At 44.7% G+C, this 19,805-nt stretch overlaps 1 protein-coding gene across 1 annotated transcript in view; it reads right to left on the reverse strand.

Moving 5' to 3' along the window:
• SELENOI (selenoprotein I) overlaps window positions 1-19,805 on the reverse strand; it is a 161,542-nt gene that overhangs the window by 75,274 nt on the left and 66,463 nt on the right. Inside the window, exons 4-5 of the mRNA XM_029596256.1 lie at window positions 19,233-19,307; window positions 16,325-16,587 (exon numbers count right to left, since the gene is read on the reverse strand). Of these exons, the coding sequence (XP_029452116.1) occupies window positions 16,325-16,587; window positions 19,233-19,307 (338 nt within the window). The remainder of the gene's footprint in view (window positions 1-16,324; window positions 16,588-19,232; window positions 19,308-19,805) is intronic.

Genomic DNA, 19,805 nt, shown 5'->3' on the forward strand with positions numbered 1-19,805 from the left:
GGTTGCTTGGAGGCACAAGCGACAAGACTTGCAGTGGTGGAGGGTGGTCTTTCAGAACAAGAGGATTTCATAGCAACACTCAAAAGCCAGATCACCATAATGGGGTGGGGAAGGTATTGGGTAATGAAATTAATTACTAGGAAAATGTGTGTTAGCACAAAAATATTTTGACTGGTTGATCTCAAGATGTTATTTCTTAAGAGATGTCTCCCCAAATAAATTGGAATACAGTTGGGGAAAGTATTGATCAAGCTGAAAGATTATTTGGGACAATAGAGACAGAACTAAGAGGGTTCTGATAACAGTACTGAACTATGCTGATAAAGTGAAGTTAATGACAGCTGACAGGGCACAGGAATTGCTGGAATAAGAGAGGGCAAAAGCTGCTCATTTTTCAAGACTATGTCACAAGTACTTGATAGTGGGGGAAAAAATGATCCCTGCTCTGCTCAAAACAGGGATCAAGCTCATGGTGATGTACCCAGCAAAACAGAATGACTTTCACAAAAGGAGAGAAAACACACAATGAGATTAAAATGTTTCTGGAGAACCTGAGCATTTGACTGATCTGTACTGAAAAGCAAGGAAACATGGGACATCATTAGTACAGCTGGGGCCCAACAAACCTTTACAGTGAGACACCAACAAACACACTGGAAATTTCTGGGAGAATGTATTGCAAGAGCTGCACTGCTTATCTGCGCAGTCTGTCTGCTCTTTCGTGCCACCTGAATCAGAATAAAAGGTCCATCAAGCCCAGCATCCTGTCTTCGACAATAGCTAATCCAGGTAACAAGTCCCAGTGAAATTATGACTTAGCAGGTAAGTGTTTTAGGAGAGCTCTAAAAATGTTTTGTTTTTTAGTAGCCTACGTGGATTAATTTTTTTTTTACTGTTTTTGTTTGAATGTTTGTATAAACTGTTAGCCACCATGAACATAATAGTGGTAGTATGTTGATTATTTACAGGAACTTATAGACAAGTACCCAGCAGGATCCCAAAAAATAGGTCCAAACCTTGTTGCTCATAACCAGAGATAAAGCATGGCTTTCCCAATTCTACATGGCTAATAATGGTTTATGGATTTTTCCTCCAAGAGAGATTTAGCCTTCTGCAGGGGAGACAACCCAGGACACTGGAAAGAGCAAGGGCGGAAGAAGCTTATATTCTTTGGACTTAGGGCTCAGGGAAAGGAGGGATTTGCAGGCATTTGGAGGAAGGAGGGAGAGACATGAAAGTGCATGTGTATGGAGGGATTACAGAGACAGGACTAGGAAGGAAAAGTAAAGGAGAAGCTCAATTTGAATGTGTTTCTAGGATCCTGGTGCTTAGCTTGGAGGTATCAAGAATAAGAATTATTCATTGGAAGAGTGAAGGTATGCTCTCAGGATGCATAGTTGCCTTTTTTGATTTGGCATACTTCTGTTGAATATCCATTCATTCAATGTACATTGAATCCACTCCCTAATGAAAGGAAAAACATTGCTTATATTTTTAGTGTGGTTGCTGTGTTCATTCACTTGACTAATTCAGTTTATTCAATGAAATTACCCAGAGCCACTTGCAGATCTCATTCGTGAAGAGAGCTATTTCGAGCTAATATGGACCCACCTTAATTCTCTTAAAAGCTACCAGTCTACATAATTTGATATCTAGGAGCTGTAGAGTTCTCACAAAAACCAATGGTAACAGTAGGCACCACGGTCTTGTATCTTTACCCAGTGAAAACAATGCAAAATACCATTTGTAAGAAACACTGTCTTATACGAGTTACGTATATAGCAAATCAGTCCAACTGGCAATTTCTTCTTCTATTCCACCTTTCCTTAATGTTCAGAATACATAATACCAAGAGTGTTAAACTGATAAGGAGTGCTTTGCTACTTGACTGCTGCTAATAAAATTCCCAATGTTTACCACTCAAATGTTTCGGGGACAAAGAAGCCCTCTTGATACACTCAGCATAATCTCTCTCACTTTCCTAGCCAAAATTCTAACCAAGATTTTCATGTCTTGATTAATCAATGAATTGGACCTAGAAAAGGCAAACCTGTCTTTTTTGCAGGGTGGTTTAAGAAACTGGGTGCTCGTATCACTTTTACAGGATACCTCCTTAGGAGAAATAAGCATGCCAAATGAGTAAAGGGCTAGATTAAAGCAAGCAACAATGCCTTAGAGAAGCATAAAGCAGTGTGGTTGGCATATTAGTTCATTTGACAGCACAGAAATAAAGGTTAAATAAAAACAAAACCAAAAAAAAAAAAAAAAGAGTCACAAAATGATACCTGTTTACTGGACTAACTTAATACATTTCTTCACTAGCTTTCAAGAGTCTATATTCTCTTCCTCAGGTCAGAATTAGCAAGAAATGCATTAAGTTAGTCCAATAAAAGAAGAATCTCCTCACACATATCTATTGTTTGTTTGTTGGAAAAGGAGACAGAGGTGGCAATCCTCTTTCATGAGACCATACCATCTGTACCAGAGCAGGTGACTAAAGATTGAACAGGAGCAATATTTAATTATCAGTCCACCTGTATAATGAGATATCCATTTTCTGCATCTATCTGTGCCAGATCTCTTCCACTGATGCTACATTGGAGGATGATGTGCTGGAGGGAAGAGAGGGTACCATGGTGGACCCAGTCTATGAATGTTCCCACCTAGCAAAGCAGGCAACAGGGTTAATTTTGTGGTCAAAGAACTAGAATTACTAGATATTTGTAGAATTTTGAATTCAGAGGGAAAGGATTTCCCCTCCCAGTTTTCATAAAGCAAAGTTGCTTACCTGAAACAGGTGTTCTCCAAGGACAGCAGGATGGTAGTCCTCACATGGGTGACATCATCGGATGGACCCCCTGTCCAGAACTTTGATCTCAAAAATTCTAGAATTTTCAAAAGTGCCCTACTGAGCATGTGCAGCTGTAGTCATCACCCTGCTCCCTAGGCAGACTCCCTCAGTACATGATATAACTAAATACAGGGAGAAAAACTCCCAGGGGAGGTGGGTGGGTTTCGTAAGGACTAATATCCTGCTGTCCTCTGAGAGGATCTGTTATAGGTAAGCAATTCTGCTTTCTCCAAGGACAAGCAGAATGGTAATCCTCAGACATGGGTGATTCCCAAGCTATAGGCTATCCGAGCAGGACAAAAAGCAGGAAACTGCACACTGCTGAAAAGCACCACCTCTCTCCCTTTTGCCTGTGAGGCAGCTGAACCACAAGGGGGTCTAGGCGGGAAAAGAGTTGGTTTCTACAAAGAGAAACGACAGACAAAACCCCCTTGTGTAGCAAGGGCGCCTAAGGCAGAGGAGTGATGCAAGTGCCATCATGGAAAACCTTACAAGCAGGGTTTTGGATCACGAAACCCTGACAGAGGTCTAGAACCTCCTGGATACAGGGAAAAAAAAAAGTCTAGAGATATAAATAAGAGAAGGACTCTTGGACGAAGACTGTATAGTTTCCTTCGTTGTTACAAGACAACCAAAAAACCAACTGGAGCCCAAGAGCTCCCCAGAAAGCAACTGCAGTCCACTGGCATCCGAAGGATAGAATGCATCTGCAGAAGTGTGACCATGTTTGGCTGATAGGCACAATGGGCAGAAAAACCCAAGCAACGCTTGGAAGAATAAGCAGCAACGGCAAGGTCTATGACAGACCCTATGAGCCAAAGCACCAGATAATTGATGATCAGCAGGACAGCATCAATAGTTTCAGAGGAGGAAAGGCAATCCCTGAATGGGATTGCTAGCCCAAATTCGAGCAGGGAGATACGTTAGGCCTGAAGCTCACCCATAGTGCACCCTGTCAAGATCAGGACTATCCACCCTGTCTACAGGATAGTTCAGGTAAGCAGGAAGGCACTATGGACAACCCAGTGAAGTGAGAAAAGCTAAAGGCAGTACTGGCCAGTACTTGGCGAAAATAGAGGGAAAAGTGGTACATAGTTTCCTGCAGATATACAGCAAGAAATACCACAAATGCCCTAGCTTTTCCTCCCTTACCCTTGACATTCTAACTGGAAGTCGGAAGAAGTGAAGAACACAAGAAGGCAGACTGCTGCACTGCAGGGGTAAAAAAAAAAAAATCACTAGGTTGTATATCTCAACCCCAAGCAATTAACTCATTGCTGATTCCAGCAGGGAGTTACCAAATGAGACAGAGCCATCAGCCTGCTTGGAATAGCTGAAACAGAGCGAATCCCCCAGGGAAGACATCCAGAAAACTTAAGAGACAGGAAGCTGGGAAGCCGCAAGTGCAGACCCCTATCGAACAGGATTTATTCACTGCCTGGGAACCCTAAGGTCAAAAGTGTGAACCTGGCTTAGGTCTTGAACGAGTAGATGTGACTCTGTTATTTACACTTTCGAATAATAGAAGGACTAGGGGGCAATTCCATGAAGTTAGCAAGTAGCACATTTAAGACTGATCGGAGAAACTTCTTTTTCACTCAACACACAACAAAGCTCTGGAATTTGTTGCCAGAGGATGTGGTTAGTGCAGTTAGTGTAGCTGGGTTCAAAAAAGGTTTGGATAAGTTCTTGGAGGAGAAGTCCATTAATGGCTATTAATCAATTATACTTAGGGAATAGCCACTGCTATTAATTGCATCAGTAGCATGGGATCTTCTTAGTGTTTGGGTAATTGCCAGGTTCGGCCTCTGTTGTAAATAGGATGCTGGGCTTGATGGACCCTTGGACTGACCCAGCATGGCAATTTCTTATGTTCTTAAAACCTCCGTCATAATATATTTCCTTCCAATGAAGCACGCAGTCCAATCCCCTGTCTTGGCCTCCAAGGACAGTCACCAATTCAAAGAATTGAGGCTCAAATGCAGCATGTAAGGGACAGAGCCCTAGGGGCTTCCCCACAAAGGGAATTTGTGACCTGGGGGGGGGGGGGGGGGGGGAGTCAAAAGACATTCCTCTTCTTAGGAAGGAGAAGACTCCCGACACTACCCTCCTGGCATCTACTCCCCTAAGGGTTTGACCAGGGACATAGTTCTAGGTCAGTCTTGTGGATGCGGCACACAACCTGTTGTGTTCGCCATGAGGGAAAGATATAGAGCACGAGAGAGAGAGAGAGAGAGAGAGAGAACGAGAGAGAGAACAAGTAGAGGGCAACTGGAATGATAGAACCCTCCACTATAAAAACATGCCAACTAGTACTCATAAATTGGTATCCCATCCTTCGAATGGCAGCCCACTTACAAACCCACTCGTCGTGCTTATGGGTAGAATCCCATGGCAAAGCAAGGACCGAGCACCACCTGTTAGAGTCATTAGCTGATCACTGCCAAAAAGCAAAATCAGAGTGTGTGATGATGCCTTCTCCTTGCTAGTGCTCCTCAGCACTTTGTTGTGCAGAACTGATGAGGAGGCTGATTCCTTGACACGACGAGAGCAGAACCCTGGCATGACTGAGTCCTGCACAGACAGGGAGAATGCCGCCTGCCATCGTCCGAGGTACTTGGAGCAGAAGCCTTGCTGTACCTGACCATGCATACTGAGCTCCACTGTCATACTAATTCCCAATGAAGTGAATAGGAACAGTGTGATATGGCATCCCCAGTATGACTGGGGCTCTTGGTTATGGAATAGTGGTGGTGGCCTTCAATGGCATCACCACCTCCACTACCTGATAATGCTCCAAGAGGTTGGACAGAGCCCTTTAAATTGCATCAGGAATGGCTCACCACTGTTTTCCTCATGGAATAGGAGTAGCGAAGTCCATGTCTACAGACGGTGCCCATGGTGCTCTGCAGTCGTGTCCTGCAGTGCCTACCGTGGTGACTGCTCCCATAGGGCCAATAGCGCTATCGCACTCACTAACAATGGATCACTTCAAGGGCACCAAACAATAGGGCTTCGACAGCACTTGACAGAGTCTTGATCAGTTTGACGGTGTATAGCGCCATCTCTGGCACCACAGGTACCCACGGACATTGAAATTACCAATAGAGACCCCATTGCCTGAAGGCATCGATGGACCAGCAGCAACCAAGGATGCCAGGGGCACTTGCAGGCAGAGGCTCTGCAGCCCCAAACATCTCATCAGTGCCCATGACTGCCAAAACCCATCGACTGTTCCCCTCTGCTCACCTATCCATCCAAGGGCGTTGATGCTGCGAACTCGATGGCATCCCTCACCAGCGGCTATGGCTGACGTTAGCCTTGCTCATTAGCACAGATGGTGCACGAATCCAAGCGGGGGGCTCTGAAGGCCCCCAATCCCAGCGGTTCAGGCCTTTCAATAGCCAGTATTCATGGTGCCAGATAGCTGCAGGCCAGTGACAGAGAGCAGGATTCCCCTTGGTGCCCCATCAGGACACCTCAAGAAGCCTGAAGGGCATCGGACCACTGTGCCTAAATGCCTCAATGTCCTGGAGTGCCTCGAGCGGATGGTGACATCAGCACTTGATCCATCCAAGGCCGAAACCCCCCATCACCCGAGGACTTCAGTGGCACTTGAGGGTGATGACTACAGCTGCACATGCTCAGTAGAGTATGTTTGAAAGTTCTAGAATCTTTAAGATCAAAGTTCTGGACCAGGGCTCCATCCAATGATGTCACCCATGTCCTAGGACTACCATCCTGTTTGTCCTCAGAGAACAGCTATTTGGCATGAAGCGGCAGTCCAGGGGTTATAGTAGCAAAATGATAACCAGGGCAGCCAAGGTTCAAATTCTGCCGACACTCCTTGTGACCTTGGGCAAATCACTTTACCTTTATAGCTTCAGGTACAAACTTAGGACCCAATTTACTAATGCATTATCCCCAATTCTGTCTCTATGGGGGGAAAAAGTTTAGCAAATCAAGCCCTTAGATTGTAAGCTAGGGGACAGTGAAATACTTACAGTACCCGAATGCAACTTGCCTTGAGCTACCAATGAAAAGATGTGAGCTAAATCCAAATTTAAAAGAAGTTGAGCCTACACTACACTCTTTTCTTTCAAAACCTGTTTGGCAGGGTCTTTTCAGCAAAGACCAAGTACTTTCCATCTGTACTTATGAGTCAGTGCTATTGAGAATGGAACTACACAACTTAACACCAAAATGTTCCTGCTGGTGTTTAATACATTTATATAAAGATCTGGAGTTGTGTATCTATAGAAGCAGGTTATATTGAAGAACAGTTATCCCAGACCATACACAGCCACCTTTAATTTTGTGAAACTGACAAGGGAGTATTAAAAAGACAAAACAAAACACAAAAACCACAAGTGCAGAAATACTACACCTAATAAAACTAATGCAAACATGCAAGAAACAGCATATTAAAGACCTACCTAGAGAAAATATAGAGATGCTGGAGGCAAAGAGAACAATCCGGAATTTGTTACTTCAGCAGGGGACACTTCCTTCATTACAATTTCAAAAGCACAGGCTGTTCGGCAATACACCAAGAAACTTTTGATTAGGCTTGATAAAGAGTACAAGAGAATAAAACTATCTCTGCAGTCAAAAGGGGTGCAGTAAGATGTTTTAAGAACTTTTATGAAAGGCTCTATGAGAAAGTGTGTCCCGATGGGACTCTCTGAGTTTGAGGCCAAGGCAGTCCCTCAGATCAGGTCTAAACAGTCAAACAGACTTAGTGAAGCTATTACAGAAAGGGAGACAGTGAAGGTTGTTAAAGAACTTATACTCAAGGGCCTCAGGTCCTGATGGGTTGGGGGGCAGAATTCTAATATTTCCTTATAGAAGGAAACTGCAGCTCCTATACTGGATATCTTTCTAGCTGTTTTCACTACAATGTCTCGTCCATTGTTTAACTTGGCCCTCATTATGGATTTGGCCCAAAGACAGTTGACTCTTCCAGACCTATTTCATCGACTGGTCAGGACAAGAATTTTGGCTCAGATTGAGAGATTATCTCTGAGTTGATAGGAGTGGATCAGGTGGCCTTTGTCTCCAGTACATACACTGGTAAACATTAGGAAGCTATTAGCCAAAATCAGGAATTAAAGCTCTTTTTGCTAGTCTTAATGCAGAGGAAGCTTCTGACAAACTGTTTTGGCAGCAAATGTTCTGGACTTTAATTAAATGCGGAACAGAAGGAGAAATTGCTAAGTGGACTGAATTACTATATACTAGGTATGTGCACTAATTTGAAACAAACCAAATAAGCACATTTTTGGCTCAATTCATTTCAAAAAAATGAATCCTTGGTGGCACCAAAGGTTTTTGATTTGGTGAAATAGCATACACTGTGTGCACTACTGCCTGAAATTATTAAAACCCCCTACAATAAAAAGCTCACCCCCAATGTAACAAAATTCAGCTGGAACCATCCTCTCTGCCCCCCCCCCCCTCCAACAAACCAAATATTTGTTGCCTGCTCACATACTATCCTCTCAAGACAATGGTTCTTACAAATGGCATCAGCCTAAGTTGTTTTCACTAGGAAGAGATAAGACAGTTAGCCCTGGAGGAATTCTGCGCTACTGTGGAGCACAGACCGCCCCCCCCGCACAGAATTGCCAAATTCTGCGCAGAAAATGGCAGCGGAGACCCCAGCATGCCATGAATGGAGCGCATGAAGATGAAGGCCCCAGCGTGCAGTTTGCGGCGAAGATGAAGGCCCCCATGTTCCGCGAACGGAGTGTGCTCCGCTCACGGCTGAAGATGAAGGCCCGTGGTGAGAGTGAACATGTATATGTGTGTGAGAGACGAGGGAAAAAGGGTGTGAGAGAGAGCATGGGGGAGGTGAGAGAATGGGGGGATTCTTGAGTGTGGGTGCCAGAGAGGGAGCCTATATGAGGAGATTATGAAGGAGTATGTGTGTGTGAGAGAGATTGGGAGCTCCTGTGTATGAAAAAGGGATCGTGTGTATGTGAGGGTGCTAGCCTGTGTGAAGGGATTGTGTACGTGTGAGACAGAGCCTGTGTGAAGAGGTGCATATGAGAGAGAGAGAGAGAGAGAGAGACATAGGTAGCCTGTGTGAGGATATGTATGAGAGAGAGAAAGGGAGCTTATGAGGGTGTGCATGCAAGAGAGAGGGACTCTGTACGAGGGGCTGTGTGTGTGTGTGCAAGAGAGTGAGGGAGCCTGTATGAGGGGCAGTACTGAGAACAGGGTCAAACTCTAGGACTGGCAATAGAGTAGAAGGGGTTGAGCCTAGAGGTGGAGGGGAGAGATCCTGGCAGGTGAAGGAGTTTGGGCCTGAGAGGGCAAAGTGGCCAGGGGAGTAGGGAGAGTGCATGAAAGGGACACTCTTACAGTGAATTTCTAGGGAAATTCTGCCCAAAATATTTAAAATTCTGCATCTCTAAGTAATAATTTTTTTCTGTATTAATTTAAAATGTAATTAAAGACTGTCATGTAAATTGTGTTATTTTGACCAATATAAAGTTTGCAGAATTTTAATTTTTTTTGCACAGAATTCCCCCAGGAGTAGACAGTGGTGCCCAGAGTCACATTCGGTTGGAATTCTCACACCCTCTAGATATCAAGTTACATAGTTAGACATCTTCTCAGTAAATTAAGACAATTTAATTTTAATTTACAAAGATTTCTAGCATTCGATCCAATGAACTTTGTGGGTTACAAATACATACATAACAAAAAAAGTCATAACAATTAATAAGTTTATATGTGCTCAATATAATTTCTCTCTGATCTCTTACTGTTTGTAAGCAATATGCAATCGACTCTGGGTACTTTCACTGAACAGACTGAGCCAGTCAGCACGATCTCAGGATTAAAAATTAAATGTTAAGTATGCTAAGGAATTGCTTCTTTCTGCTACGTTCGTGCACTTTACTTCACTCCTAGTTAGTTTCCCAGCACCTCAAATATTTCTGTTTCCTTTTTCGCTGTCACAGCCAGTGACGATTTTCATGAAAACATTTTATTTATTTATTTATAAATGCGCTGGGACTGAGCTAGCAGCCGATTCCATCTCCTACTCTGCTTCACTGCGGAAATGGAAGCAATCTGCGGCAGTTCAGAAGGTTCCAGGTTTGTGACCTGGCAGAAAAAGCAACACAGCAAACCGCTGTTATTTTCACTTCCTCTGTGTCATAGTGCCGTGTAGTCCTGTTCCCCCTCTGTGCACTTGCAGAAAATGAAAACAAAACACAAAGAATGCAAAATCCCAAATACATCTGGTGACAACAGCACAGGCTTTTCTAGAAAGGTGTGTAGGTGTGTGTGTCCGTTGATCTGCAGGTCTTCAGAAAAAAAACAGAATTCACAGCTGCTACAGTAGCAAAACGGATTCATTTCCACCAGGCCAGAAAAACATACAATAACCAGAAACAATCCTAACCATCACCACAACCCTGTAACTGTCCTCATTAACTTCTTTCCTGTACCTTGCAATTATTTCCTTTTAGGATTTAATGTCTTACTTTGGCAACACATGTACAAAACTGTCATGCTAATAAAGGTTTCTTGAATCTGGTAACGTTCCATCTGTTTGCATCATGGCAATAGTAATGGGTAACCTTGTTAGAAAACAACCCCATGATCGAGGGTGCCAACCATTTTTAAGTAGGTGACACTATAGTAGTACTATCACCTCCACTACAAAAAATAGCTAAACAAGTTACCACGAATTGCTGTTTTTAAAATCTAATACATATATTTTATACCAGTATCCATGCTTCCACAAAACTACTATAATTACTAGCTAACAGTCTTGCCATACTGTATTTACTCAAGCCATCATACTGTAAACACAGGAGACCCTGTATCAACATTATGGCACATGAAACTGAACTCTAATAATGCTGACCACAGGTGGCTACCGTGCAGGAGGTTACTATCAGGAAAGAATCAAGTCAAATAAAAAAAGGACAGGATGGACTTTTACCCCTCAAGTTATAAACAAAACGAATTATATATCACGCCTTCTCGCACAAAGCATTCAAAGTGTGTTGCAGCATAATCAAAATGGACATTAAATGCTAAATCAAATGAAAAAAGAAAAACTAGCAAACAATCAGAGTAAGAGCAACAAGTTAAGCAATTATGCAACGATTATTCAGGGCATGGTCAATCCACTGGTTTTTAGAAGGTCAGGACTGAATTTTCTTCTGTACAAAAAGGTACAGGCAGACTATGGCCATAGCATGACTAAACTGTGAGAGGCACAATGGGCACATTTAAAAAAAAAAAAAAAAAAAAAAAAAGAGAGAGTTGTCTTTTCTGCAACTCAGGATTTAGCAGGAGGAGCTCCAAGCCCCTGCACAATCTATCTGGGAAGACAGTGCAGCAGCATAGGGCTCTGTGACAAACTGCAAGAAGAGTCAGAGGGCAGCCAAACACAGGGTACCTGGCAGCAAGTTCTGAATAACAATTTATCCTTTTCAGGAAAGCACAGCTCTACATTTTAGTTGACTACAATAAAAAGCCTTCAATTTCAATTTATAAAATGTTATAATAAGAACATCTTTAGTATGCAGTACAGTTTATTTCATGCCTAGTCTCATAAAGACTCAAACGCAGCAACTTATCCAATATTTACCCAGAGTATCGCACCTTAAGTGTTGGGAAAATGGACCTTGAGCAGAGACGAGGTTGTTGCTACCCCCAGGGGATGGCCCCTGGAGGTCCTCGTCGTTGAACAGCAGTTCTGGGAGAGAAGACCAAATAGGACCTTCACCTATATCAGCCATCGTTCCATGCAGGTTGAGCCCTTGGGTGCAGGTCTTCCCAGGCGTGGAATCAGTAGGTGAGGATAGAGGCAGCGGAGGAGTCCAGGTGTAGAGGCTGGTGGCAATCAAGCACAGTCAAATACCAGGCAAGGAGTCAGAACCGAGAAAGCTACCCAACGGATGAGGAGCAAGGCAGTGACCGGAGGCAAGGAACAGGAACGCTGGAACCAGGGATCAAGAGCAAAGCAAGGCAGAGTCAGGAGTGCAGGAATCAGGAACGCAGAAAACTCACACTCTCAGAAGAGCAGGACCCATTGCTGAGGTGAATTGGAAGCAGAGAGGCAGGGTTTAAATAAACCACCTAGCCTGATGTCATCAGCCCGGGCCGCGGGTAACTCTCCTGGCAGCTGGTCCTTTAAATCCTATGACTTGGTGCACGTGCACCTAGAGAGGAGACCATGAGGAGATTGAGTTGGCAGCATTCGGGGCGCCGCAAGAATAAGCTACAGGCAGAGTCGGCGGCCAGGAACAGCGGTGGCAGAGCCGGGCCTCTGACTGGCACAGGTGAAGTGACCCGGTCGCAGGCAAGCACAGCCGGGGTTCCTAACAGTACCCACACCCCCCCTTTATGTCCCCTCTTAGAAGGCCCGGGCTTCTCAGGATGCAAGATGTGAAACTGACGAAAAAGTGTCTTATCAAGTATGTTGGAGGTAGGCTCCCAAGTGTTTTCAATCAGGCCCGAAACCCTCCCAAGCAATTAGGTACTCCTATCTCCTGTGATGACGTTGTATGTCCAATATTTATTTGATAGATTTCTTCTTCAGCTGACAGGTCTTGTGGTTCCGGGTCCTCCCGGCAAGGCCAGGAGGACACCAGGGGCTTAAGGAGTGAGACGTGGAACATGTGTATTTTTAAAGAGGAAGGCAGCCTCAAGCGATAGGTGACCGAACCGATTCATTGTGATGTAGAAGGGACCGATGTACCAGGGGACCAGTCTCATCGAGGGTACTCGCAACCGAATGTGGCGGGTGCTAAGCCATATCCGGTTTCCAGTTTTGAAGAGAAGCACAGGCTGCCAATGTTTATTGGCAGTTTTTTCTGCTTCCTCGACTGCCCAAAGGTGGTCTTGTGTGTGGGTCCAAAGGGTGTGCAGTAGATGAGCTTTGCTGCGCTGTAGGCGATGGCACCGAAAGGGTCATGGGAAGTGGCGAAGCTGGTTGCCTACCATAGACCACCAAGAAAGGCAAAGAGCCGATCACAGAATGGTCATGAGAGTTGTGTGAAAACTCGGCCCAATGGAGTAGAGAGGACCAGTTGTCCTGTCTGATGTTCACAAAGGCGCATAGGAAGGTTTTTAGGGCCCGGTTGGTGCGTTCAGCTTAGCCATTGCCCTGCGGGTGGTACGTTGTGGTAAAGTCAAGCTGGATCCCAAATTTCTTGCACAAGAAGCGCCAACAGTTAGCAGTGAACTGCACTCTGCGGTCCGATGCAATGTGCCAGGGGAGTCCATGTAGGCGGAAAATATGTTGGGTGAATAGGTGGAATCAACACAAAAAACAAAAGGACTCCGTCTTAACTTTCAAAAAAATGCACGCTAGCAAAATAATGTTTAAATTTTTAAATGGAAACCGCATCAGTAAGCCTGACAACGACTATGTGTATAACAAAGTCATCCGGTCTTGTCCTCATATGCAGCAAAGTTCTCAAATAACCCCTTGTGATGCTTTCCAGATTTAAATAGTTACTTCAAAATTATTCATCTGTAACCTTTGACAGCAGCCACCGGCCGCTGTCAAAGGTGTCGAATTTTGAAGTAACTATTTAAATCTGGAAAGCATCACAAGGGGTTATTTGAGAACTTTGCTGCATATGAGGATAAGACCGGATGACTTTGTTATACACATAGTCGTTGTCAGGCTTACTGATGCGGTTTCCATTTAAAAATTTAAACATTATTTTGCTAGCATGATTTTTTGAAAGTTAAGACGGAGTCCTTTAGTTTTTTGTGTTGATTGCACTATAGGACTTCTTCGGCTCTTTGCTATTTGTGTGTGTGTGGGTGAATAGGTGGGCCAGCTCTGGGGCGGAGGGCATGATACCTGGAAGGAGGTCGAACGCACAGTCAAAGGGGCAAGGTTCAGGGAGCGTCTCAGCCCTCTCCTTGGCAAAAACATCCGCAAAATCAGCATACTGCAGAGGCAAGGTAAGTGGGGTGGTAGCCATGAGAAGACCAGGGCAAGGCACAGAGGACCCCAGGAGGCTATTTGCAGTGTCCACCAGTCAATGCAAGGGGAGTGTTTCTGGAGCCAGGGAAGATCCAAGACTACCGAGTGTATCGTCTTCTCCAGGATGAAGGTGGTAAGCTCCTCTTCATGAAGGATCCCAGTGCGGAGTCTCACAGGAGTGGTAATGTGAGTAATTCATCCCCTCGGATGGAGAAATTGTGGTTCTTTAAGCAGTGTGGGTAGATCCAGATGTGCGACTAGATCCACCAAGATAAAATTCCCTCCGGCGCCAGAATCAATCAGGGCTTGGGTAGTGAAGTCCCCGTGGGCGTAGCGGAAGGTCACAGGCACAATACATTGGGGAGCAGAATTGGTGCAGCCCAGGGTCATCTCCCCACCGACTCCTAGGCTCTGGCATTTCCCAGCCTCTTGGGACACTGGGCCAACAAGTGACCTTTACCAGCGCAGTACAGGCATAGGCCTACGGTACGCCAACGCTGTCTTTCTTTAGGGTTACTCTGTGAGGGGTGCCTTGAGCGCAGCTGCACTGGACAGTGTTATGGGCCGCGAGAAGGATGGAGCTAGTACCACTGGCCGTGGGAAGGGTACAATTCTCGGAGGTGTTGCTATAGTCTGTCAACTTGACCAGCAAGGCCAATCAGAGCCTCCAAATCATCCAGAAGATTCCGGGCAGCTAATTCGTCCTTAATTCTGGAAGACAACCCTTCCAGAAAGATACTCTGGAGGCTGTCCTCTCGCCATCCCAACCCGGATGCTAGGGTGCAGATCTCTACCTCATACTCTGGCAAGGGACATGAACCCTGTCAAATGCAGAAGCTCAGAAACAGCTGTAGACTGTCTTCCAGGTTCATCAAAGACCTGTTGGTGCAGCGGGGAGATGACCCTGGGCTGCACCAATTCTGCTCCCCAATGTATTGTGCCTGTGACCTTTTGCCACGCCCACGGGGAAGCATGGAAGGTCCTGGAGCAAGGGGGTGTGGCCTCTTTCCCAGAGGGGAGAGGCCCACGAGAGCATCTTGCCGCCCAAGAATGACAGAATAAAGGTTGTTTTGATTCCATCGTTGAACTGGGCTGGCTGTAACAAAAAGTGTATGAAGCAGTGGTTTATGAAGGGATCTCCTGTGTAGCGAAGTGGCGCTGACAGATGGAGGTTCGCCACAGGATCCGTGGGTACTGGAACTGGGGCCAGCTGGGAACTGGAAGACAGGGTGGAGTCCAGTCGATTCCCCAGGCATTCCACAGTCGCAGCTAGCACATCCAAGCACTTCTGTTGCTGCAGTCGCTGGGCCAGGCCAGGAATGGCCTGTAGGCCGGATAGGTCCGCTGGGTCCATGAACTCAGCAATCTGTTGGGAAAGTGGACCCTTAAGCCAAGACAAATTGTTGCTACCCCCAAGGGGTGGCCCCTGGAGGTCCTCGTCATTGGGCGGCGGTTCTGGGAGAGAAGACCCAACAGGACCTTCATCTATACCAGCCCTTGTTCCCCATAGGTTGAGCCCTTGGGTACCAGGGCTGGCAGGACTTAGGCACGGGTCTTTCCAGGCGTGGAATCAGTCAGCAAGAATAGAAGCAGCGGAGGAGTCCAGGTGTAGAGGCCTGTGGCAATCAAGCAGAATCAAGTACCAGGCAAGGAGTCAGAACTGAGAAAGCAGTCCAAGGGACGAGGAGCAAGGCAGGGACCGGAGGCAAAGAACAGGAACGCTGGAACCAGGAACAAAGCAAGGCAGAGTCAGGAATGCAGACAGCTCTCACTCTCAGAAGAGCAGGACCCGTTGCTGAGGTGAATTGGAAGCAGAGAGGCAGGGTTTAAATACCCATCTAGCCTGACGTCATCAGCCTGGGCCGCGGGGAACTTTCCAGCCATTGGCCCTTTAAATCCCATGTCTCGGTGCGCACGCATCTAGAGAGAAGACCATGAGGAACTGGAGTAGGCGGCGTTCGGGACATCGCAAGAGCAGGCTGCGAGCAGAGTCGGCAGCCGGGAGCAGCGGCAGCAAAGCCGGGCCACTGGCTGGCGCAGGTGAGGGAACCCGGTCACAGGCCAGCACAGCCGAGGTTCCTAACATCAGGCACCCTTTAAACACTAAGCACATTCTGCACTTTGGAAAAAGTTGCACTGGTCAAGCACATCCATGAGAGAGAAACGCCAAGGGCCTAAGTCTGAAAAGGGTCATACGCACTACAGGAAATAAACACATACCACTGCCCCCACCCCACCCTGCCACCACAAACACACACATCTAACTGCCTTTAAACAATGAAATTGATGAAGCAGTAAAGGCAGCCATTCGCTGCTGGAAAGCTGAGATTTTTAATCTTTCCAGTGGAAAGAACTGTTCCGAAGCAGCTTATGAGGAAGAAAAATATTTAAAAGAAATTCTGTCCAAGAAAATACAGCCCCTTCTTTCACAAGGATAAGGGACCTTTTGTCAAAATGGGAAAAAAAAAATGCAGGGAGACAAGGAAAAACTATGAACTTACCGCCTGGCTGACATCATATCCCCAGGGAAGGAAGAGAATCCCTGTGTTGTATTTTTCCCAGTGGGAGAGGATGAAGGAAAACAAGACTACCCAGAGGAGGAGGTAGAGCACAAAGACATCAACGCCAGACTTTCCTCGCCCAAAAATTGAGTATACAGTCACTACAAAATATACGCAGGCCCAGCTGTCAAGGCCATGGTCAAAGAGCTCCCCCAGGGGGGTACTGGAATTAGTTCGTCGAGCTTGCTTCCCATCCACACCATCTGAAAGAGAAAAACAAGGTGGTCAGCTTCCCCTCTTCAAGATCACCACTGATCACAGTTCTAGATTTCTTAAATGCTTTGTTTTTCCAGTTATCGTCCCTCTGGCCCCAGGAATTCCAGACACCATGCAGCTCCCCTCTCCACGCCTAGTGTCAAGCCAGTCTTTAAGACTACCGCCCACCTTCACTACCGATTGCCTTCATATCACCTCTGCGCACCCACAGTTACCCAACAATATGAGTGTATCATCACCTAGTTTTTGTGTCCATTGCATTCCATGTGTTATGCTGGTGAATCTAAAAAGCATTCAGATACTAAAGATGCTGTAACAGATCAGATTATAAAATATACATGCAGTACCTACTATCACATCCACACACCTAATTACAAAAGTATATTCCTTTTATTTATAAATAATGCACAAAATATTAAATAACTTAAACCCTTTATGTTCCCTACAGTTTCTAGTCCTATGTGTACTGTCATACTCCACACATACACATAAGGTGCAGAGATTATTCTTTCACTTGTGGCTTCGGTTTATATTGTACTGAGGATTATTTTAACACATTGGCAAGTGCTGGCCCCACACACAGGGTTTGAGGAACCCCCAATCTTTGCAAAGACCAGAGGCCAAAATTTAAAAGACATATTAGTGCATACCAGTCCCTGGAATAGGAAAGGACAGGATGGACATTTATGGGACAGTTTTGTTGCACAGGGTGAGTAGTATGCAATGTACTGCACATAAAAGTTTTTCAGCATCCCAGTAAACATATCAAACATACCTTCAAATGATATTTTGATTGCAACACTAGACAGGTTGTTTATGCAATAGTATGTCTGTGTTCAAAGATCTATATGGGGCACATTAAACTTGCAGTAAAGTTTCACATAATACAGAATAAGGCATGCATTTGCACATAGAAATTAGATGCCTCATTAGTTAAGCATTGATGGGATCATCAACATGATGTGGACCAGTTAAAATAGTGTCTTCCGTGGGGGGACTGTGTGGAGAGATTGCAATAAAAGGGTGGCAGACTTTACAACCCCATGGCCTTCCATACAGTGGGAAGTGTTCTACTGAGATTCAATAAAGCCGACGTTCTTGATACAAAAAGAGGGGGAGGTGATATATTGACAGCATTCTGTTCAATGTTAGCCATTTGTCTGCGGACATGTCAGTTGTTGGGAGACTGTGTATGCAGCCTCTCAGGTAGGAAATGGCATGGGTCAGGTTTTTTAGGATATATGGAAATGCTGCTCTGAAAAATGTATGTATATTATAGGAATATGTTTTTGAGTACTGGTATATTATTTTTCATTAACCACCAGGCAACCAAAGGAAGATATGTAAAGGCAAAGATTTCTTTGAGCCCAACCGCTGACCTTTATTGAGGTGGCATTTGTGATGGAGGCCACACGAAATAGTGAATAAAGATTCCACCACCCCCCGGTGAAACCCAGTTGTCAGGCAAAACGAGGTCTTTGTTGGGATAGACATTTGGACATACATATCTTCTTTATCATCTGGACAGCTTCTGTGCAGGTAATTGCAAAAATATGAAGATGTAATTTTACAAAAAGTCCAATTTGGAATCTGCTGTCTTCATTGTGGTTGGACCGAGCAAGTACTGTGTCAATTTATTCTGCATATGATTGGTAAAGCCACATGTAATATAGGATAAAAATCAGTTTGTTCCTAGTGCAAGCGAGGGAATGCTTGATAAGATCAGGACTTAAGAACACTGGAATCTGTTGTTTCGCAACAGAAACCATTGAGATGTCAGGCTGCTTATAAATGAAAAGCTTGTATAGGAATGTTTAAGTGTTTGTAATGCCTGAAGATATCTCAAGAAGAATACTGAGAAGGGTTTTAGTGAATGATTACAAGAGAAAGTGGTGTGCATGTGTGAAGGATTTCATTTTAGTTAAGTGTGAATGTTGTTTAGCCACTGTGGGGAACATATACGGGTTTAAGTAATTTAATATCTTGTAAATTATCTATAAATAATAAAGAATATACTTTTGTAGAAAGGCGTGTGGATGTGATTTTAGGTACTGTATGTGTTTGCATAATGGTCCACTTACATATAATAAGTGCATGTTGGTTTGAATACACACACACACACACACACACACACATACACATGTACGTTAGAGAAGTGCACATCTAACGGACCAGACACACCGAGCTGTAACATTACTTTTGGAAATGCATCAGCAGCATAAGGCGTTGTATATACGTGATGCTTTTTGTCAAGTTCTTGTTAAGTTCTTATTTGCTATAAGGCAAGAGTACGCGAAGCAGTTTTTCAGATTAATTTTAATATAAAAAAAATAAATTCACATTAAGCACTTTAAACTGGCTTTTTCCTCATTTTTCATACTGCTTCTTGGTCTGGTATTGGAAGCCATTTTTGAATTTTTTGGCGACAAAAGTGTTTCCTAATTTGTATTCTACCTTTTCACGCTTCTCACTTTATTAACTAGATTTAGCCGCTTTAGTTTCAATAATTTCAATCAAATGACCACTGCTGAATTCTCCCCTCTTGCCCCCCCATAAGCAACATTTAGAAGCATGAAACCAGAGGAGCTTCCCGAGACCCACCCAACACGCATTTTTCAAGCCTTCCGCTTACCTAGCGTATATGCTGTGAAGTTGAGGATGCCCACTACAATCCATACCCAGTCAGGAATGTGCTCTTGACCTAGTGCTGATCACAAAAATGCGACATTTGAGAATTCAGATACAGAAGATGAGGTTTAAAAAAAAAAAATACGGAAGTATAGCATATTACATATCAGGCTCCCTTTTTTGGGATTCCACATTAAGATGAAATACAATAAACCAATAAACCCACTACACAGGAAAGGAGACAAAATACTTTTAAAGCAACATCAAAACCTGCATCAGTCCTGTTCAACAGTGCAGATTTTTCAGCCTAAAAAAAAAAGTGAACCCCTTCTATCTCAAAGTCTCAGTTCAAGTCCTCCTTTAGTACTGTGTGTTGGATGGGGGGGGGGGGGGGGGGGGGGGGGGGGGGAGGCACCGTCCCCAGATCAGCATAGCGGTGCCCCCTGAAACACAGGCCAGACATGCATATTACAACAAAAGGATTTTCTACATTTGCTGTCAGAGGCTTTTGGTCATCACAAGGTTTAGCAATCGTTACCTCTATGGTCTTCTGAACCCTTTTTCTGGTTTTCTTTCC

This window comes from Rhinatrema bivittatum, chromosome 3 (genome assembly GCF_901001135.1).
Source record: "Rhinatrema bivittatum chromosome 3, aRhiBiv1.1, whole genome shotgun sequence".
NCBI classification, from domain to species: Eukaryota; Metazoa; Chordata; class Amphibia; order Gymnophiona; family Rhinatrematidae; genus Rhinatrema; species Rhinatrema bivittatum.